Here is a 21,503-nt window from a genome sequence, read left to right as displayed (position 1 = left end):
ATGTACTGTGGGGGTACGTGCAGGTCCTGCATGTTCTGGAGGCACTGTTCTCGTTGTCGGTAGGTTTCCTTGGAGGACCCGAGAAGGTCCACTACGAGGTCTTCGTCTACTTCAATGAGTCGTCGGGGATGTACCCACATTCGGAGAGTAGTGAGTCTCCCGTCCATGGTTTTTTCCTGTCTCATCTTCCTTCTTACCCATTCCGCGCTATGTGGCTTGAGCCATCCTTTGTCCCATTTGTCATTGTAGTATTCTTCTTCTAAGTCAATTACCTCGTAGTCTTCCGGGTACTCCTCGGTGTGGATCACCGGGTCTTCCCCTCGTGATTTAAGACTCTGTTGATAACTGTAGTCGTCTTCCTCATCGGGCACTTCTTCGATAGAAACGTTCTTTTTATTACAACTGGGAGATGCACATAATGGTCCCACCGACCCGCCCACCGGGGAACACGAGCCCCCGGTGCCATTATGCGTTAGTAGCGAGGAAGGGAGACGCACCGTGATTGGGGGAGGATGAATAATGTCCCCGGTCGTCTGGACTGTTGTTTGCGGGGCGGCGGTTTTCTTGATGGGGATTCGCGTTCCCTCTTGCGGCTCCGTCGTGTCGGGATAGTTGGCCGCATAGGGCAGGTGCGTATGTTCCGCCTTCGGGCGAGGCCCTGCATCGTTCCTCTCCCGCCTGGAGGTGCCTTCGCCCACTACTAGCTCGGCCGCTCTCCCTCCGTTTTTTGCGCCGGTACCTACCCTCCACGGAGCGATGTTGACCTTGATCCCGGTTGTCCCGCCGCCTTGCGCAGCATGCGCTGCTTGTGCTTTCGCACCGGTGGCCAAGGATCTTGAGTGGGGTTCTTCTTCGAGCACGGTGGAAATCCCCTGTACACCGTTCTTCTTTATATGCGACTTGATAATTTCATTTTGTGATGGCGTGAAAGATTTGTCATTTCCTCGAGATACTACATGCGGTACATTAGTCCGACCTGCGGGGTTCTGTGACGCACCACTAAATGAAATTATGTCCTTTGCCGACGTGCGTTTGTCGCTTACGCCGCCGGCTCGTCTTTTACCTCCTCGATCTTCGATGTTGAGGTTTCTCCTTCTTCATCCTTCAATACTTGTTGATACATTGCACGAATTTGGGCACGCGAGAACTTGGGCTGGTGCTTGACGAGCCACGTACTTTCGTCCTTGGGGCATTTGTTGTCTTGCTTCCGATGTCCCTTGTGACCACATCGGAAACATTGACCTTCCTTGCGGAGACGGTCTATTTCCATGGGTTGGCCTTGGCCCCCGTACGTGGTGCCAGTGCCCGTCTTCTTATCACCCTGGGAATTCCCGGGGCTTCCGGCTTTTCCCGTTCCCTTGTTCTGTTGTCCCTGCACCCCCTGGTTTCTTCCTGCATCTTCGGCTAGTCCCACTCGGTAATTATAGTCCATCTGTTCGACTCGGAACTTCCATTCTGCATACGTGCACGGGAGCGCAGTTCCGGTGGCGTGGATGGCGGTTTTTACGTTTTTCCGAATGGCCGGTTTGAGGATTTCGATCATGTATTCCTCATTGTGTCGCTTGCCGGATTCTTTTGCCAGTCGTTCGAAGTTGCGGAAAAACTCTTTGGCCGATTTGTACATATTCTGCCGGAGGCGCTTGAACTCTTGTAATTTGAGTTCTACCTCCGTGTCGGTACGGAATTGGTCTTCGATTATTTGTCTGAACACGTGCCACGCGGGGTATCGCAGATAGCCGCATGTTTCGTCGTAGTATTCGTCCCTTGCGTGATTCCACCAGTGTAGGGCTTTATCAGTAAGTCGGAATGTGCAGAACACTACCCGGTTTGGGCTTTGTCCGTGCGCGTTCATGGTGAATTGTTGAGGGAATACGTTGAAGTAGTCCTCGCACTGGTTGAGAAATCGGTCCACGTCACTGGATTCCCCTTTGAATTTCTCGGGTGGATCCGCGAGTTGCGGCTTTACTTGCCCCCACGGATTTGTGTTGGCTACTCCGACGATGAATGGTGGCGGCGTGTTTGGGGGTTGTACAGGGTCGGCGGGGATAGGTATCGCTGCCGGGCGTGGTAACGATCGTAAAGCGGGGTTGTGATGTGGGGACATGGGTCCTTGCGGCGCAGGGGGTGGGGCCACAGGAACAGCTGCGGCTGTGGCTGCGGTTGCACCCGGGCTTCCTGGGGTTCCTGCCCCTGCGAAGAGTCGGCTAGGGTCAACGTACCCTGTTCTTTGAAGGATAGTCAGGTGTTCTAGATTCACCGTGCTTCCGTTTGACGTTTCCGATGGTACTGGCACTTGATACCTTTCTCCGGGGTCTGTATAATCGTCCGGGTGTACTTGGTTCCATAGAATGTTTGTGTGAAAAACGGTTTCTCGGTAAATTACCTGGGCCCTGATCTGCGATGTTTTTTCCTTTTGGAAGTACCTTCCTTGCGGCGAACTGTTCCATGACAGTTCTCGTGGCAACTTCTTTTCAGTCCATCGCAACATTTCCAAATAAGTCATATTTTCTAGCTCGGCCTCAGTAGGCTCCCGAGCTAGATCCTTCCACGAATTCGGGGATAATATCCTCCTCTCCGTATTCTCCGACCCTATGCTGCTGCTGTAAGTCGAAGTCCACCCTATTCCAGGGTTCTCGTAAATTTCGCCTTCTTCTAAGTCCGATAGGTCGGACTCGCTCGAAAGGCTCCGTGCTTCCTGTGACGATACGGTTCCAGTTTCTGATGATTCGGGCCCACTCATTGACCCTGAGAATGACCTGATCGAAGTCGGGTCTTCGGGGTCGGTCCCATACCCAAGGTGCGATGTAGGGGACGGGGGCCGCAAGGGGGTGTTCGGCCGCGAGTGGGTAGATGGCGTAGGGGACGACGGATGCAGGGGGTTCGATTCCCTCGTACATTCTCCATGCGTCGGCATAGTCCTGTGTGCGTCTGCATATATCGCAGCTGGCGTCGGCGTCATATGTGGGCTCGCACTGGTCGAGCTCAGTAGTGGCTTCCCCGGCCCTATCGTTGATGATGATCGGGGTGTTTGGTCATGTGACGAGGTTGAGGTAGCTGCCTTCGTCATCTGGGGAGTCGCTGCGGGCGTAGTGGTAGCCCCACGTTTCCCCTCTTGAATCGAGGCGGGGAGGGGACCAGTTGTTGCGCGGCCCTGGGAGCTCGTCGCCATCACTGTCCTCTTCTGTATCGCTGCTTTCTTCATTTGAACTGCTTCCAGTTCCATCTTCAGCCTCTCTTCCTTCTCCCAGATGATATCTAAGCCCTCTTTGATAGAGGCGTTGTCCATACGAATCATATCCAGGGTTGGCGGCTGAGTTTTCGGTTGAGGTGGGGGAAGGGGCATCCCAGGGGCTACTTCCTTCGTCTTCCCCTTCGTCTTCCTCCTCGGTAATGGGAGAGAGAACACGCTGGTCCACCCCTTGTTCGTAGACTCCTCGCTCTTCTTCTTCTTCAACGACTGGGCCTCTTTGTGCGGGCCATCCTTCCACTTCGGACTCACCGGACTCGCTTGTGTCGGAGTCCTCTGTGATCCACTCGTTATCTGTGATGAAGATGAAGTGGATACAGGGTTCAGGTCTGTCGTTGACATATTCAGGAGGGGGTGTGTTCGGTCGTCTAGCCTCCGGGTTGGGGGCTTCGACGGGGATAGTTTCTTCGGAGACTGGCTCCTCATTTCGTCGGTATTCGTATCCATATAGGAATGCGAGATAGGCTATGGCTACAAAGCCTTGTAGTCCAAAGAGGTCGGTGAGATATTGTTCGATGGGGTTCATTCATTACTGTTCGTCAACGTGGTTGTTGATGAAGAGTAGGAAAGTCTCGAACTAATTGTTAGCGACCGATACAACAAACAAGACTAAACAACTAAGCGTGACTCGCACTTCGGTCAGGCGCTTTATGTTGTCCGCAGGTTTGAGTTAAGGGAGCTATCGCTTAGTTGAGCGAGAGTGAGTTCAGACTAGGTTATCGGGTGAATAAACTTTAGTTCGAGACTGAGGTTTAAGACCTGCAGTCAAGCTACTTAAATACAGTTTGGGTCGTGCTAAATATACTACAAGTGTCTGCAACGGTGCGTTAAACGTACTGAACCCGCATGGTAGAATGCAATCAAGTCCGGAGAATTAACATAGCGAGATTACGAGAGAGCCGATAAGATAAGATAAAGCGTGAAATCGTAATACATCCAATACAACTTGTCCTTTGTAGACTCCAGCTGCTTGTGAAACCTGGTCAGCAGCTCAGTCTCATACTTCCCATCCTTACACTCAACATGCATTGGTCCATCCGGTGTGTCCCCAGCAATGACCCTTTCGTCCCCAATCTCCTGTAGTGCCCATGCATGTCTAAACCAACACCGATCACTATCCAAGTCACCATCCTTCAAACTCAAAGGCTGACCCAGCCCACTCAAGTAAATAACCACATTTTGCTGATGATACACTGCTCCAATGGCGGGCACATCCAGCTTCCACTCTTCTGTGTGCATATCCTCCCTCCCTCCACCCTCCTGTCTCAAACAGAGAACGTCCAACCATGCATACTCCAGTCCGAGATTGAGCATCTCGATGCGGATCAGTTTGAGGTTGGCATCTTTTGGGATGGGAACAGGCCATTCATATCCGTTGATAGGCGTCCACATGTTGACGCGATCCTTCTCGTCCATCCATGCATGCGATATCGGCCGAGGCCACCAGTGAATGTTCATGATCCACCTTGGCACTACCCGATTGCTATACAGATCCCAGACACGTCGGGGTCGTAAATCTGTATGGACAATCTGGTTTCCGATGAGTGCTTTTCGTCGCTCCTCCTGGTCTTCTTCTTCCTGTCTGCAAAGTACATCTCGTATGGTGCTCCAGTTGTCGGTGTACCATATTTGGCGAAGGCGGCCATATGCCACGCCAAAGTCGTAGTCGTTTGTGATGCAGTCTTCAAGAAGGGAAGAGAGGGATGGAGTGTCCAGGCTGTGTGATGTTCCAAGTGTGGTGTTCAACTGATCCAAGAGGCCCTGAATGCCGAGGGTAGCGCAGGGAGTGTCAGCAAGGCGGGATGATATCACAGGCTTTCTACCGGTGTACGCCCGTTGCAATGGAACGATGATCGACGAATCCGGTTGGCCCGTCTCAGTGAAGGCAGAGATAGTGACTTCCGGAAGAGAGATATCCTGAAAATAGTATGCTATCAATCTCCTCTCCATTTGTTTGCCGACCGACTTGCCTCCGGTCGATGCCATGGGTTATCAGACTCACTGGCAGAAGATGTGTCAGAACCATAATCCGTAGTGTCACTAGATGATTGTTCTTCCATGGGACTAGCCTCTGAATCCCCGACACGGGATGGTTCTGGATGTGAGCGCGGCAACGAGTCTGGTGTCGCCTCCAAAACAGGGTCAACATTTTCTGAAATAGCACTACCGCGCTGCTCTTGCGGCTCGCACGGCACAGTTGTGTTGGGATATTCGTCAAGTTCAGAGGTTTCGTCAGGAGGTGGACCTTTAATAGCCTGAGCAGTCATGAAGACGGAGTATATGTCATTCCGAATCGACATCATGCTAGCGAAAAGTAATTGAACTTTGGTCGGTGCTAATACGATTGTATTCAGTAGTCGAAATGAGAGGGACTAATGACACATACTAGTCTTATCTTCCAGGCTCAGGATGGGTGGGCAGTCAAGGGAGTGCAAAATGAAAAGCGATTGCCTCTAGGGAGGCAGTGTCGCAGGTCACAGCGTGAATTCAACTCCGGACTGATGCGAGGTCTTCGTGTGAACAGGATGGTGGAAGTCTTCATCCTCTCATGCTCATAAAGGCTGTACCACAAGGGGCCGTTTGTTTTCGGAATGTTGGCTTGGAGATTGGAAACAAGTTTATTGGGGCAAGGATTGGTGGAATGAGGTCAAAAGCATAAATTTTGTCAAGGATGCCACGTATAGGTAGGCTTATTTATAAGCGCTCTTTCGAGTAGACGCGCTCTTTATGTCCGTTTGATATCTTCGAATATGGCCGGACAGACGCCGCAGAGGTATACTCTTTCTATTCTCCCAACCTATCTGCTCAGATCGCGGTCATCCAATCCCCCAATGACTCCCCTCGAGCTTCATCCTCGATATGGATAAGATGGACCCGTTTACACAATGAAGTAGAACCCAAGGTCGGAACGGGTGCTCTAGAACTTCCGCCAAAAAGTAATAGCATTGGCGGGTCAAAAAGTATTTGATTGCAACCCAGAATATGCAAGGATGCTGACGCAGAGGTTAGGAAACGACGAGACAGAAATACGAATTCGTAGAGTTCTTGAGTCGAAGAGAGTTCATCGAACGGAGCGAGAGGAGTATAATATGTATATGAACGTGGCTGACATGTCTGAATGCACCAAAGTCCCCAGCGCCGGTGCTTATCCTGACCACCGTCAATATGATATAATCTGCCAGAAATTGGCTCCATAGCGCACTGGCTGCTTCCTTCTCTGCCCTCGCTTGCGCCAAGCACGCTATGCTTGACAGCATACACTCCCCAGCTAAACACCGGATGTCGATGATTCGAGCCGTTGATACCAACTTTGCTCACGTCGGGTAGAGCTCTTCCGCTACCTTGATCGATCTGGAACCAAGTTGGATGGTACCATCCAGTGATGGGACGCTATCGAGGTCAAAATCAGATGAAGGTAGCCGTAGATCTGGCAAGAATCATACCTGATGTTCAATAGCCTGGCAGCGTCGAATGATGGACTTGGCAGACGTGGTAGTGAATCCACAACAGAATCGTCGTATGGGATCAGCACCACATGAGGTGTCTTTTCTGCGGAGATACTTTTGCCTAAGAAACAATGATTAGTAGGCCGGACATACTATCTAAGAGAATAACTCAACGGTTATACTGTAGTATGGATGATAGATAACTTCCTCCTCCGGTTCTCCATTCAGAATCGCGTGTTGGGTTAGTGTCGGTCCGCGTAATCTTCAAGTTGGGGAGAAGGGAGGGTCGGGTGATCATCAGAGCGAAGTGACCAAGAAAACAAGAGAGGATATGCCCGAAAGAATCTATGATGCTTCCTTGAATAGGTCTGCTTGGATCTGAGGATGAAACGAATATACAAATGTGGTCTAGTAAAATTCGAATAAGTTATAAAGAAGGCATGTATGGTGACAGACAAGACTCACAAATTCAACGTTCACAACTTTAAACGGAAAAAATTCGGCTGGAGGAAGGGAACGGTGGAGAAGTCGGGAGAGAGAAAGGGAGGTGAATTCGGCGATCATTATTGAAGGAGTGGAGGGCGCATACAGCGAGCGAGTCGAGGTCGACATGGCACGTTAAGTTAGGACTTGTTTTCCTCGTTATTTATTTGCTCTTCTGCTCTACAAGTATTCCACGTCAGGGAATAATGAAGGTTGGCGCTGAGATCTGAGACCTGAGGCCTGAGATTCGAGAGATCCTGCTCCGTACAACGCGCTGGTATTGGCACCGATATCCTTCTACCCCTGTCCCCGCCAAAGTCTGGTTTGCGAATCACCTTCTGTGTCGGCACATTTTGCTGTACGACATCGAAACAGGCCGTTGTTCGAGTTCATGTAGGCCGCACGCATCTGGATCTGTTTGCTTTTATAATGCCGGATGCGAGGTAGGTCATCGACGACATAGGGAGAAAGAGAAGAAGAGAACAGAGGTCAGGAAGAAATGATGAGATGCAGCATGCTGCACGGGACGGGGGAACTTGAAGTGTGCGCATCTGCTGCCCTGCCCTGCGTCTGCTTGGTTTTGGTGACGTTACGCTTCTTGTTCCTTCCCAACAACATACTGAGACTCACGGCAAGCAATATTTCTTTTCCCTTCTTGTCCCCTTTCATTCCAGCTGGCTAGGACTACCAAACACTCAAGACCAATGTCAATTTCCACGCGACGGACGCAGTGCGAAAAACAGACGTCGACGTTGGTGGAAGACTGGACTCTGGAGACGGCGATGAGAACTGTCTGACTTGTGCATCTCATCTGAACACGTCTTCCGAGCCTCATGACTGGTTTGCGAGTATTTCGTCGTTCGCTTGGTGCTGGTTGAGACTTTAGGTATGGGGGGTTAGAAGTGCTGGGAGGGTGTCGGAAAAGGATACGGGCCATTCATCCGTGCGGCAGTCCTGGCTCGACATTGACGATTAGTCGGGAGGTTGCATGTTTGCGGTGGGAAGAGTGTTGGAGCTTGCGATGGCGGGGTGTGCGTTTGCTGGGAGGGAGGATGTTGGGCTTCCGATGTTGGATATTTCACAATCGCCCGACAACGCCCCTTCCACACCTTGACCCTCGCCTTAACACGGCCTGTCTGTGTATCGGTGTTCGATGTCGACCCGCAAGGCGCATCGACGTGGAGGTTCCGTATTTGTGCAAACGGTGCAGCTGGTAGAGCCGAGAGAGTCGCGTGCATGAGCGGAATCCAGAGATGCAGACGCTCCGAAACACGATCCTCAACTCTTCGCCGCTCTCCAAACACGTCTCCCAGTCTACCAGGGCAAGGCCATCGGAACTATAGGCCCCACAACTGGTTTCTGGCGTCTGACTGCGTTCCTTCTATCTGTACTCGAGGTGCTCGTCTTGCCGTACATGCCCTCGAAAGACTTGGTACAGGGTGAATCTGATTATATGGGTGCTGGGTTGGATTATGATGGCTGAACAGTGTAGGAAGACTCCGAAGTGAGGTAGATGTGATAAAGAGGATGTTGATGAGAGCGAGCAGTCGGCAAGTGTTCGTAGAGATGCATCAATGCATCGTCTGCAGTGTGCGGCAGATTACTGAGGATGGCGCAACGATGACCGCGTCTGAATTGGACCTGAGCTTTTTCCATCGGCCCAGGATCCTATCAGTTGGTGCTCGTTGGTGTAATTCCTATTGAGGATGGCAACGAGTTCGCGATTTCGGTTGCCGTTCTGGTAATGGTGTTGGTCGGAGCGTGAGAACAGCTGAGTACGCGGTGTCGACGTGACCGTCTTAACTCCGCCTGGAGTGGATGAGCCGCCCCTCTCCATCTCTCCCATAACGGCCTATCCGCTTTCATGATCGTCAGTCAAACCCTGCATACCCTCCCATCGCTACACTGCTATCCCACCCATCACTGGCTCCCATGAGATGTCGCGTCAACATCGATTTCACCAACAGCTCGTCAATCTGTCCAAGAAGATCATCGACTATGGTGCTGAAGACCAGGGAACGCACCGTGCAAGGGTTCGATGAAGAAGGACAAGAGGATAAAGAACATGCGGGGACGGCAGCGAGCGGTGAATCTTCGAAATCCACAAAATCCAAAGCCGACAAAGACACTGTGAATATAGATCACTGAAGTGCACCCAGACCCACCCACCACTACCGACAAAGCCTCCTCTGTACTCTCCCTCCCGGACTCCGAGTCCAAACTTCCTCACTGCGAAAACAGACTTATGCAACCCACTACCACGGCGAAACTCCTCAAAAACCGCGATGTGATTATTGGTGGACCAAGTTCATGCGGATGAACGTGGCAGCTCTTTGAAGTTATTATGTCCTATATACTGGGCGTGGGACGGATCATTTGCGAACAGGTGGGGGATCGTCAGACGAAAGCTCGCTCGTCCACCGTTCCCGAGCTTCACCACGTTCAGAGCGAGATATACCCAATGTGTCTATTCTTTTCGCACCTACCAGCGTTCGAAAGGTAAGCTTGTCAAGTTGCAGCTTGATATCGCTGCTGACTACTTATTCTTAATACCTAGACCAATTTTCCTATGCTATCAAAATCCGCGAGCTTACGAGCGTCTCTCAAATGTCGAAATACCAACATCTTTGTACCAAGAATTCTATTTCTCTTTTCAGTCATCCTAGCCTTCTCCACGTCCCTATCAAAACTCGCGTCGAGAACAAAAGCCAAGATCCTGTGGTCATTTCAGACACCGCACGTTCCAGAGATATCGATAAGGTCGCGAGACGCTTCTGTGGACTCTCCGGTACGAAATAGAACTGAGTCTGAACACTGGCGATGCGCCGTTTGTGGAACAGGCAAAAGGTCCGCCGGCGTCGTGACATGATAATCGAGGCTGAAGCGACAGACGACGTAGAAGAAACGGCTGGGCGACGTTTGACACGAGCTGGAGCTCGGAGAGTAGACGAATCAAAGGGACTTCGCTCGCTTCGTACCGACGTTGTGGGCAAATCATCAGAGTGACACAACATCTACGTCCGCTACGAGAAAGTCCTCGATCAGGCTAACCCTACTTTCGTGGAAAGAGAAAGCAACAACGGAGAAATCTTTGAGGGACGTGGCTGGGATACATGTATCTGTAAGTTATCCTCTATCTCGACTGTCCCTTCTGTTACTAAAGGGTACGACGCCAAGTTGTTGGTGTCAATTATCAGGATGACGGCATGGCTTGATCCAAACACATGCCGATATCGTCCTCTCTGCAGCTTCGTTACTAGAGAAGTACTAGTGGTCTTGGGGGTGATTCCAGGGTACTGAGTTGGTCGCATTACTACATGATATACACGGTGTACAACCGGCCAACAATGTCGACTCTGGAACTGTTCCGTGTTTTTTCGCTACCGAACGAGTTCATGCTGTTCCCTGTACGTTCAACCATTCCAAATAGTTCGTTGCATTAATTCTATCATTTAGGTCTGTCAAGAAGAGCTTGCGAAGCTATCCCTATCCCTGTGAGAGAAACAGAGCCAGCGGTCAAAATGAGATTCAGTGGCTCTTCTTCAGGCACTGGTTTGTCAAATCGACAACTTCTTCGTTCTTCGTTGGCTAACTTTACATCTGAGATTTGTTCTTGTCGCGTTCGTTCAAGAATCAGCCGGGTGGTATGTCGATTTTCTCCTCGACTTTTGGGTATGCTAATCCAATTGTAGTATTCTTTGAGCGATCTTTGGAATATGTCTGAGGCATTCTTCTTTCTAATAAGCTACTCTTACTCACACCCAATGTGCCAGTGGGACGTACTTTCTCGTCGTTGGCATCAGCGGAAGAATGTCCAGAATATCGGGCTTCTGATAGCTGATGCAGTGGAGAAGTAGGTCCTACATACGAGGTTGTCATCTCCCAGGACACGATATGTGTCTGCCCAAACAGAAGTAAAGACTCGGATCGTTGCGTGTGGGGTTTCGCTTGCGAATGCGCGCAACCTGGGTGAATGGATGGGCGCACCCTCTCATGCTATCTTCAACTTCTCGCCTGGGTACGGACCTTCTTCGCTCTTCGACTTGTGCTCATTGGTTTTTCTCGATTAGTGCACGGCCTCTGGACATGGATATCCATCTACAATCATTCACAATACCGCACTTCCCTTCCCTCATGATCGCCATGTCGAAGCCAGCATACTTAGCTATCGTCGAATACGCACCCACAAAACTTGTCATCGTCTTTGTCCCCTCACAGAAACAATGTCGACTCACTGTCGACGATCTGCTTATTCACTGCGCTGCGGATGACAAGCCAGACAGGTTCCTTAACATCGAGGTCGCAGATATACAAGTTCATCTCGACCATCTGCGGGACGAAGGATTGAAGGAGATGTTGAAGAAAGGCATCGGCTATTTCCATGAGGCCATGGATAAGCAAGACAAGCGGATTATCCAGCGTCTGTTTGAGAGCGGAGCTGTTCAAGTGCTCGTGGCTTCAAAAGATACAGCATAGTCAATCGCCATGGCCAGCTACATGGTTATCATCGTGGGTGTGCAGTACTACGAAGGGAAGGAGCACCGATACGTCGACTATCCTGTCATGGATGTCCTGCAGATGATGGGTCGGGCATGTCGGCCGAAAGACGACGAACGGAGTCGGTGTGTCCTCATGTGTCAACAGACTAGGAAGGACTTTTACAAGAAATTCTTGGCGGAGGGTCTTCCGATTGAGAGTCATCTTCCGACTCATTTGTTACATGACTACTTCCTGGCGGAGATTGCGGTGAAAACTATCGAGAACAAGCAAGATGCTATGGTAGGGTGCTTTGCCTTTGGCGCGATGCTGAGCTGACTTTGTTCTAGGATATTTTGACGTGGATTTACTTCTATCGCAGGATGACGCAGAATCCCAGTGATCAAATTACGGAGAATAAGCAAGATGCTGTGGTAGGACGTTTTACCTTTTGTGATGCTGAATCGACTCTTCTAACCAAGATATTTTCGTGTCACTCCTCACACTTTTCCCAGTTCCTCCTTTATTTACTTTATTTAATTTCCGATGGATATATAAAGAACTATTAGTACCTTGTAGTATTAGTTCAGGTTTTTTTTTCCGGCCGCTCCTTGTAAGAGAGGCGATCTTTACTGGTCCAATGTACGGTTCTACCTTCATTGTATAGATGGATCGGTCTCATCCTTATAGAGAATGAAGCACAAGGGGAGCCGTGGGGGAATTGGACGAGCGCCATCCGAGCAGATAGGTCGGGAGAATGGATAGAGTATACCTCTGCAGTGTCTGTCCTGCAGTGTTGGACAGGAGCTTTGGGCGCTTTACCCGTTCGTCCAAGCGCTAGATATCCCAATGGGCATAAGGGGCGTGCCTATTCAGTAGCGCTTCTGTAATAATAAATCTATATGTGCCGTCCTTGACAAAATTCCAGCTCTTCACCTCATTCCACCTCTCTTGCCCGAATAAACTTGTTCTCAATCTCGAAGCCAACATCCCCAAATCAAGCGGATCTTTGTGGTACAGCCTTTATGAGCACCAGAGGAGGATGATCTGCTGTTCACACGGAGACCTCGCATCATCCCGGAGAATTCGAGCTGTGACTTGCAACATCTGGAGGTAACCCCCTTTCCTTCCTTCCCCCCGTTTGACACTCCCTTCAAGTTGACGTTCTGAGCCCGGAGAATACGAATAAAATCGTTTTTTGGGGGTATGATGCTTGATTCGGATGACGATACCAGTGACTGGCCTCCGGAGGTGAGTCAGTCAACAAACTGAAGCAGAGGAGAAATTGATAACACCTCTAGGGGATCTCCTTTCCCGAAGTCACCATCTCCACGTTCACTGAGACGGACCAAGAGGAATCATCGATCACCGTTCCATTGCAACGCGCATACACCGGTAATGCGCCGGTGATATCATCCGACCTTGCCGACACTCCCTGCGCTACCCTCGGCGTTCGGGGCCTCTTGAAGCGACTCAACACCACACTCAGAACATCGCACACCCTGGACACTCCATCCCTCTTCTCCCTTCTCAAAGACTGTATCACAAATGACTACGACTTTGGCATGGCATATAGCCTTCTCCGCCGGATATGGTACACGCGTTACTGGAGCACCATACGAGCCAAAGTTTGCAAATATGAGAAGGAGGATCGGGAGAGGCGACGGAAAGCACTCGTTGGTAACCAGATTGTCGGTGTAGATGTGGGACCTCGACGTGTGTGGAATCTGTATATAGTATAGCAATCGGGTGGTGCCATGGTGGATCACGAACGTTAATGGGAAATTCCGCTGGCCTCAGCCGATATCGCATGCGTGGGTGGACAAGAAGGAGAGGGCCGACGTGTGGATGCCCATCAATGGATACGAATGGCCTGTTCCCATCCCGAAAGAGAGTGACCTCAAACTAGTCCGCATCGAGATGCTCAATCTTGGAGCAGAGTACGCATGGTTGGACGTTCTCTGTTTGAGACAGGCGGGTGGTCCAGGGGAGGATATGCGTGCAGATGAATGGAAGCTGGATGTGCCCATGATCGGGGCGGTGTATGATAGCTGTTGGCCTGCTGTGGTGATTTATTTGAGCGGGCTGGGTCGGCCTTTGAGTTTGGAGGAGGGCGACTTGGATAGTGATCGCAGTTGGTTTAGACGTGCGTGGACACTACAGGAGATTGGGGACAAGAGGATGATTGCCGGAGACACCAACCCTTAGTGTCCAGAAAGCGTACGTTCTCCAGTAGTTACAGTGCGAGCCAACGTGCACGTTTTCCAGTAATACTAGAGGCAAGTGCAATGTGTGCATTGTTGACAGGGACACTGCGGAAATGTTACAATGCAAGCCAACGTGCACATGCCCCAGTAACACTAGAGCCAAATGCAATGTGTGCATTGTTGGCAAGGGCTTGGGTACACTGCGGAAATATCCACCTGTCATCGATCACTATGCGTGGTTGTCGAATCCTCTTGCCCACCGTACATCATGAGTCTGGTCATCGCGTGCCACGATGACGAGCCATCCTCCCGACGCCTGCCTGTTATAGATTGAAAAGAATCGAGATCGGAATTATAGATGAAATCTCAGATCAGATCTCTGAGAAGAACTTTACTGGGATCAGTCCAGGCCTTTCCTTCACAGCGTGATTGATACCCTCGTGTCGATGGGTACCCCCGCAGCTATCCCGCCTTCACCGCTCGTGTGCAGCCCGAAATGTAGACTATTTAGCTCAATAGCATCTTGTCCAGGCCAAGTTGACCAATCATGAATCTTAAAGCTCTCACCTGATAAAACTCCAAGCTTATTGAAAATTCCTACACTTGTCTTCCCGAGTAAAAGGAAAAAGAAGACTGCTTTTTTTACAGCTTCAGAAGCTGCAAACTGAGCGAGCGCGAAATATTCTTACAAAAAAGGAAATCTTATCAGTGGCTGTGCATAGTGTTTCGATAACGTGACTTGGCGCGGCTCGGCGCGACTCTATTCGGCTTCGGCTTCAACGGCTTCACCAAGTCATAATTTTTGATGGCTTTGAAGCTAAGTTGCCGTCACGCCGCTCCAGCCGGTCAAGCTATGACTTCATGCATTTCCTTTAAATGGAAGCTCATCAGTAGATTTTAGGTAACATAATATTCCAGAAATTTCGGAGAAATTGCGGGAAAAAATCAAAGTCGACCTAAAATAGCATTTCGGTATTTTTTACTCAAGTCGAAGCTCGGGCAACTTCAAGTCGCGCTAAGCCGCGCCGAGCCGGTACTGTGGTGTGACTTTGCCGAAGTCATTCGGCAACATCGGCGTGACTTAGTTCGGCTTGACTGGCGTGGCGCGCGGCTTTAAGCCGAGTCATCGAAACACTAGCTGTGCATGTGTGACCAACCATATCCCGCGTTACTCTTCGTGTCTCCCTACACTCCCTACACACTAACCACCCACCAACTGCTCCTCAAGGCCTCAAGTTTTGCGATCCCATGATTAAGCAGTCAAAGATCCACAAATATAGGAGTGCCAGCCTGCTTCACGTAGGCGATGAGTTATGACGTATTCGCGCCTTCGTAATTGAGGCTTTAGGGACGGGCATGTACAATGGGTCAAGAAGTGCAATAATATCTGTGAACCTCCTTCAGCCCTAGAGTGAGAACAGAGAGGTGAGTCATACCAGAGCATTCTCCGCGATGCGTCGTCGTTGTCAAAGCATTTTCGGAACCATCGGGCCAACGTGGCAGTGCCGTCCGTGGATTTGTGGCACGACGCTGTGCCATTGTTGCAAAACCAACCCGCCGACGGTATTTTTTTTTAGATTTGCATTCATTTTGTCTTAGTTCAGTGTGCCGCTCTTATACGCCTTTGTCTCGCTGTCATACTCGTTGTATTCAGTGTCTGCGAGGGCGGGAGGAGCGATGCATCAGCTCTGACACGTATGATTGTAAAGTGATATGCTGACACAGCAAACTCAACAAACTTGAATGGACGGTTTAAATTTTGAGTGTGGACCGGATCTAGTCGGATGTATATGAATGGAGCGCGTTCTCTCTCTGCTCAGTGTATCAGGCGTATATGGTCCCCTTTTTGCAAACCTCGGGGTGAAGCAAGTCAACTTTATTATGCTTCGCATACCACTAGAAATAAATAGCTACGGATGTGCCAAGAAGTTCAGACATCAAGAAGGTTCGTATTATTGCGACGATTTATATTTACATACATAATTTGGTCTGGCACGATACAATATACCTTATCGCTTGCGCCGCTTTTCAGATTCCTTGGCGAAGAGGAGGGCATCCAGCGTGTCGCTCACATCTGATACCATCTTATGCCATTGCGACATATTCCCCTCTAAATTACGTCCCCACCAGAAAAGGCCAAACAACACCGTCACTATCCCATTTTGGCCGCCTTTGCACAGAGGCGTAAATGTTCCTGTATATTGAGGTATCGGTAAACCTTCGTCACTTTGCCTCCAGCTTGGTTGAAGGGCATTCCACCACTCAACCATGGCGTTACCGAAGTGATCGATATCAGAAATGTTGAAAGCGATATCGAACGAGCGTGGACCATCTAGCCACGTATTCAAAACACTCGGCCGTTTTTTGGATGCTAACTTTCCCTTTAGAACACTAGATGAGCAGACACTATTAAGGAGTCTTCAGAACGCACCGAGTTTTTCTCTCTACTCAAGATGACCTCCAGAGCATCCCACTTATCAAGCATAGTGGACCATGCATCACCAAACGTAGGATCCCGCATTGCGGCGAGACTTTGAACTTGCCAGCTGGGAGGACTCGTTTCGGCGCCGACAAGTGTTTTTACTTCTCTAGAGCCGGTCGGCTTACGGCTGCGGGCCGGTCTTGGAATATCAAGTAACGGCTGTTCACTTGATGCACCCAAACGACTGCAAGCATTGGCTTCCATGGATACCCGACGGGAAGTAGCAGGCTTATGCTGCTTCTGATTGGGCAATATGAACGGCTCGTTCGATATCACCTCGGTCCCAAATACTGGCACGACGTTCGTCGATGTGTTGGTGGCAACAGAATCGGAGCTGGAGATAGTGGAAGAAGGTATCAGCGGGGAATTGACCCCCGTCGCAGAGCTGCCGGAATGAGAAAGCGAACCCGCTGAATCAATAGAGATTTGATTCAGGGATGATAGCGATTCAGCGGACTGCGCAAAGGAATATGATGGTGAAGTGGACGTCCCAGAAAAGCCGCTGAGATTGAACTGAGACAAACTGTAATTGGATATGGGATCAGATACAAGGTCAGTCGACGGAGTGTTGCTGGAAAGATCACTGAAAAAGTTCCAGGGAAAGGAATCTGACCAGATAGTATTGCCATCATTAGACTTCGACGGTATACTAACATCCGGCATCGAAATGTCTTGGGGGGACGCCAAGAACACAGATGCGCTGGAAGTGTCCAAAAGCCCAAGGAATGCATCTAGTAGAGGGTCCAAAGCCGTCTCAGAAGCTGGCGGAACTTGAAAGTGTTCCGGAAAAACAAAGGGCTCAACATTTGAGAGGGTGTCAGGAAGGTTGTTCTGTGGCAACTCTGTCCCAGGGAACTGATTGGAGACAAACGGGTCAAAGGGCCCGTTGTTCGGTGGGAGTTCAGCAGAGGAATTGGGAAGGGGGCTAGGGAGGGGGCTAGGGAGGGGCTTGTTGCTTTGTACCTCAGTGGTCAAGGTTGAGACGATGTAATCCCAGTTGTCGGCCCAGGCCGTCTCTTTTTGAGTATCACGTGGCTCAGAATCAACGGTCATTGACGCTGAATCTTCCGACTGTTCCACTGCAGTTTGTACTCCTGAACAAGAACTCACAATCAATTTTCGCAATACTAGGCACCAAGGCAACGTACGTTCCACATTCTTCATATGAGCCAGCAATGGACCAGCATAGTACGCATCAGCTTTACGTTTATCCCCAACCACGCCCCCCGGTACCATGCCTACATTCGCATCCCTGTCGAAGCAGTCAAAGAACTTTTCGCCAGACTCCAGGTCTGTCCCGTACTCCCAACTAAGGTATGATCAGCTCTTTGCCTTTCACCACTTATGTTGCTGACTCATCTGCGGCTTCGCAAGTTCCCAGTTTTTGGGTCGAGTCCAGCACCGAGGATGACGAAACCCCAGCCCATGAGAGAGTTAAGCGATTCAAAAATGTTCTTAAACTGAAAGCCCAACGTTTGGAGCATTCTATATCGACGTGAGAAGCATGCAGCTTTCGGGGCGGATATGGTGATGTACCCTTCTTTCTGTTCAGGAGACAATTCAATTTTATCATAGTGGCGTCCTTTCATTGCTAGCATCAGCTGCTTCTCCAGAAAGACCGCCTGCTCGACTTCAGCCTTGACCTCTGGCGTCTCTTTCTTCCACTCTTTACTCGTCACGGCATTGATGAGTTTGATATCGTTGGTAGTGAGTCCTTGTTTCTCTGCCTCAATGGCGACTTTAGGCACTACCTTCGTATCATAAAACAGACTCGAGTACGTCTGTACTGCCTGGGGAGCGCGTTTCGGGCCAACATCCAGTTTGAAGAAATTTTTGCGGCTCATATTTCGTCCTTCCTTATTGTTTTGGAACCATTGCTTCACTCGCTAATAGACAAGTTTCAGAAGAATCGGTGCTACAAACCTCTGAAGACTCACATAACGTCGGTACTCAAGCACATCGCCTAGTTTGATCCTTAACTCTGGCATAAGCGTGACTAACTCGCAACCGTCCACACATAGATTCGGGCCAAGATCCAGAAAACCCTTATCCATTCTTGGAAATGGCGCGTCTTTAGGAGAATCTGTAACATCAACGAGCTGAGGAGGTATGGATCTAGTTCTTCCCTTTGGATCTACGAAGAACTTTTCATGCACGGGTGGCCAGCGGCGCATCAAAATGTTTCCAATGCAGGCTAAGAATGTAGTGACATTCCCATTAACTGAGAGCAGGACATAAGTTTGTAGGCGGCGGCGGAGAAACTGTAGCATGGGTTTATTGGTCCATCGATTTGCTTCTGCACGCTCGCGGGGTGCTATTGCGGCTGCCTCGTCATCCCATACTCCATGGCCTTGGTCGCCTTCAAGAACCATGTTCTGATACGATCCTTGAGGGTCTATACGGGAGGATTTTCAGATATAGCTCCCAAGAAAACAATATTAATGTACCGCCAGCGAAGAAAGCGTCATCTGGAAGCGTGATGTTCTCTATCGCACGGAACACAATATTTACAGAGACTTTCTTGAGCTTTCCGAGTATTTGCTGGTCCTTTTCCTTCAACCGCTTTTCCTTCGACTGGATGCGTCGGCTCGTATTTACCTTCGGCTTCATTTTCTCCTTGGGCTTCGTCATCGTCATGGTAAGGAATCTATATTCTCAACGTCAGTTCTGTATTCAAGACCTATTGAACGCACATACGGTGAGACGGTATCCGTATGATACTTTTGATATTGTCTGACTCTTGAGAATAGCTTCCTTTGATGAAGAAAATGGGGATTTTTCGAACGTGTGCATTTCCATTTTGCGCAAATAATGCGAAGGTCGGGCGTTTCGACAATGCACACACTCCAGAAAGAGTGTACGTATTGTCGATGACACGACAGTGCACCATTAACGACACGGCAATGCACACATTGCATCCCTAGACCCCATATAGGGTATCTGTGGATCAGACTATAAAACCCTGGAGCTTACCATCCTTCAATCACCAGTTCTTCAGTTCTTCAAATCACTCAGTCCTTCAGTTCCTCAAATTACCCAGTTCTTCGCAAAAATGACTCAATTTACTCTAGAGCAACTTGCAGCAGCTCTTTCGGTCCTTGGCATCTCCGTACCAGTTATGGATGGTAATTTCTTTCACCTGTCATTGAATCCAGCTGACAATGTCTTAACAGCTTCTCATGTCCCCGATGTCCATGCAAACGCTTCTGCTCAGGCAGCGCCTGGGCCACTGCAGACCACTATACACTGTGCAAACTGCAGTTACCCAAACGCCATTAACATTTCTGCAGTCCCGACCTTGATGGGCGTCCCGCTCCCGCGCAGCAGAGTGGGAGGACAGACTTCGTCGCCTGCCCTTGCGACTAGTGCTACGCTACGTGTTCCTTCGGTCCCCATCCGCTCTCCTGCGGGACCTACTCCCGTTGTCCATCCGACACCCACCCCCACTTCCTATGCCCATCCCGCTCCTGTTCCCGTCGCTCAGGCCAACCCCGCTCCTGTTCCCATCGCTCAGGCCAACCCCGCTCCTGTTCCCGTCGCTCAGGCCAACCCCGCTCCTGTTCCCATCGCTCAGGCCAACCCCGCTCCTGTTCCCGTCGCTCAGGCCAACCCCGCTCCTGTTCCTGTCGCTCAGGCCAATCCCGCTCCTGCACCCATTTCCACTGACTCATCCTCCGCAGTACCTCAGTCGGCTACAGCGTCCATCACCACTGGTCCTGATGGACCTTGGTATGTCGTATCGAAAGGCCGGGATGTGGGGGTTTTCCGTGGTTGGTAAGTTGTTTCTCCCTCAATGTTGATCAATATATTAACCTTCTTACAGGCAGCAGATTAGCAATTTAGTGACGGGTGTAGGTAGAGCATGTTTCTTTCGTTGCTCGACGCGCGCTGCTGCTCAAGTAGCATTTAACGAGGCGCTTGCCGCAGGAGCTGTTGAGATCCTTTGATCGCACGTCATGGACATCTTTTCTTGGCATATCTTGAACTTTTACAATTCTGCTTCTCATATCTATCACCATATATCATTGGTTCATACACTCGTTACATTGTCCGCTCGTTTCCTCTTTTTCAAATCAAATTTTCGCTGTCCTTATTTTTGCTTTTATTTATCTTCATCTGTACATGCTACAATTTCTCCCTGTACATAAATTGCCACGTAAACTTGCCCCCAATGTTATCTACCCTGCGTATTCTCCGCCCTCCATGTGATATAAGTCTTTTTGAAAAGACCCAAGAATCTGTTCATGAATTTTGCGGTAGGAGACTCATCTATATATGGAAACGACGTGCTGGCAAGATCCGAAACCCCTAATCCGCTGTTTTCCCCCCATTTCTGCTCGATGCTGCCACCACCCCTCCGCCCCATCCCCAGTAATTTATCTTACTCCCCATTATGCCGTACTAGTCTCTGATCTATGTGTGTCAAGTAGGATATGTTATAGGTTTCGTTCAACGTTTAACGGCCATCTAGGTTTGCTCCGAATACCGCTACCACTCTTCAACATGCTCTATATATTGTATACGACTGTGCGTAACTTAGTGCAGTGCATGGTGGAAGCGACGGAGTAATGCATGATGCAATGGAAGGTTTGGAACTGGGTAAGTCTACCATGTCCATCATCGTTATCGACACGACTGCTGAGCATTTACTAGGAGGAAGGATACATTCTAGAGCACAACAGATTCATCTCGCCTCGTGTCTATCCCCTCGAATACTCCATTCTGTGCATTGTCGTCCGGTTTCTCAACGTGTGCATTGTCTTCCGGTATCTCAACGTGTGCATTATCATCCGGTATCTCAACGTGTCCATTGTCTTCCGGTATCTCTCAACATGTGCATTGTCTTCCGGTATCTCAACGTGTGCATTGTTTTCCGATATCTCAACGTGTGCATTATCGTCCGGTATCTCAACATGTGCATTGACGTCCAGTATCGGCGAAATCATTTCGCCTCATGTCTATCCCCTGGAATATTCCACTCTGTGCATTGTCGTACCACTGCATTTCCATCCCTTTATCCCAATGTGTGCATTGCCACCTAGTATCAGCGAATTCACCTCGCCTCGTGTCTATCTCCCGAAACTGTGTGCATTGTCGTACTGCTGCGTTTCTGACCTTGTCTCAGTGTGTGCAGTCTGGCTTCACGTGTAAGCAGCAACTAC

The 21,503-nt window shown here is 49.8% G+C and overlaps 7 protein-coding genes across 7 annotated transcripts; 4 read left to right on the top strand and 3 right to left on the bottom strand.

Moving 5' to 3' along the window:
- Positions 1 to 4,028: 4,028 nt before the first annotated feature.
- Positions 4,029 to 5,668, bottom strand: EV420DRAFT_239002 (uncharacterized protein). The gene is made up of 2 exons (XM_060481347.1): positions 5,634 to 5,668; positions 4,029 to 5,582 (listed from the first exon to the last, which is right to left on the bottom strand). The coding sequence occupies exon 2, from the start codon at positions 5,231 to 5,233 to the stop codon at positions 4,136 to 4,138; it is 1,098 nt and encodes a 365-aa protein (XP_060322258.1). The 5' UTR covers positions 5,234 to 5,582; positions 5,634 to 5,668; the 3' UTR covers positions 4,029 to 4,135.
- A 384-nt stretch (positions 5,669 to 6,052) lies between these two features.
- On the bottom strand, positions 6,053 to 7,305 carry EV420DRAFT_1487523 (uncharacterized protein; the record flags this gene model as incomplete). The annotated part of the gene is made up of 4 exons (XM_060470533.1): positions 6,053 to 6,637; positions 6,691 to 6,814; positions 6,876 to 6,955; positions 7,159 to 7,305. 4 exons carry the CDS (start codon positions 7,303 to 7,305, stop codon positions 6,053 to 6,055), a joined length of 936 nt encoding a protein of 311 aa, XP_060322257.1.
- Positions 7,306 to 11,153: 3,848 nt separating this feature from the next.
- EV420DRAFT_1281163 (P-loop containing nucleoside triphosphate hydrolase protein) lies at positions 11,154 to 11,652 on the top strand (the record flags this gene model as incomplete). Its single annotated transcript, XM_060468249.1, has 2 exons — positions 11,154 to 11,194; positions 11,247 to 11,652. The coding sequence occupies 2 exons, from the start codon at positions 11,154 to 11,156 to the stop codon at positions 11,650 to 11,652; spliced, it is 447 nt and encodes a 148-aa protein (XP_060322256.1).
- On the top strand, positions 11,555 to 12,540 carry EV420DRAFT_238908 (uncharacterized protein). The gene is made up of 2 exons (XM_060481346.1): positions 11,555 to 11,955; positions 12,003 to 12,540. The coding sequence occupies exons 1-2, from the start codon at positions 11,662 to 11,664 to the stop codon at positions 12,219 to 12,221; spliced, it is 513 nt and encodes a 170-aa protein (XP_060322255.1). The 5' UTR covers positions 11,555 to 11,661; the 3' UTR covers positions 12,222 to 12,540.
- A 602-nt stretch (positions 12,541 to 13,142) lies between these two features.
- On the top strand, positions 13,143 to 13,860 carry EV420DRAFT_1281169 (uncharacterized protein; the record flags this gene model as incomplete). Its single annotated transcript, XM_060468250.1, is given in 2 exon segments — positions 13,143 to 13,381; positions 13,395 to 13,860. Coding segments are annotated over 2 exon segments (705 nt in total), but the record flags the coding sequence as incomplete, so codon positions are not given.
- A 2,008-nt stretch (positions 13,861 to 15,868) lies between these two features.
- EV420DRAFT_1281171 (uncharacterized protein) lies at positions 15,869 to 16,237 on the bottom strand (the record flags this gene model as incomplete). The annotated part of the gene is made up of 1 exon (XM_060468251.1): positions 15,869 to 16,237. A coding segment is annotated over one exon (369 nt), but the record flags the coding sequence as incomplete, so codon positions are not given.
- A 3,156-nt stretch (positions 16,238 to 19,393) lies between these two features.
- EV420DRAFT_1652540 (uncharacterized protein) lies at positions 19,394 to 20,288 on the top strand (the record flags this gene model as incomplete). The annotated part of the gene is made up of 3 exons (XM_060478661.1): positions 19,394 to 19,466; positions 19,515 to 20,115; positions 20,165 to 20,288. 3 exons carry the CDS (start codon positions 19,394 to 19,396, stop codon positions 20,286 to 20,288), a joined length of 798 nt encoding a protein of 265 aa, XP_060322252.1.
- Between the last annotated feature and the right edge of the window lie 1,215 nt (positions 20,289 to 21,503).

This window comes from Desarmillaria tabescens (assembly GCF_030435595.1).
Source record: "Desarmillaria tabescens strain CCBAS 213 chromosome Unknown EV420scaffold_127, whole genome shotgun sequence".
NCBI classification, from domain to species: domain Eukaryota; kingdom Fungi; phylum Basidiomycota; class Agaricomycetes; order Agaricales; family Physalacriaceae; genus Desarmillaria; species Desarmillaria tabescens.
Note: the sequence above shows the minus strand (reverse complement) of the source record. Positions and strands in the feature narration are given on the sequence as shown.

Coding starts and splice junctions, on each gene's coding strand:
- EV420DRAFT_239002 (XM_060481347.1), bottom strand. CDS start 5,233: ATGGCATCGACCGGAGGCAAGTCGGTCGGCAAACAAATGGAGAGGAGA.
- EV420DRAFT_238908 (XM_060481346.1), top strand. CDS start 11,662: ATGGCCAGCTACATGGTTATCATCGTGGGTGTGCAGTACTACGAAGGG. Junction 11,956..12,002: donor AGAACAAGCAAGATGCTATG/GTAGGGTGCTTT, acceptor ACTTTGTTCTAG/GATATTTTGACGTGGATTTA.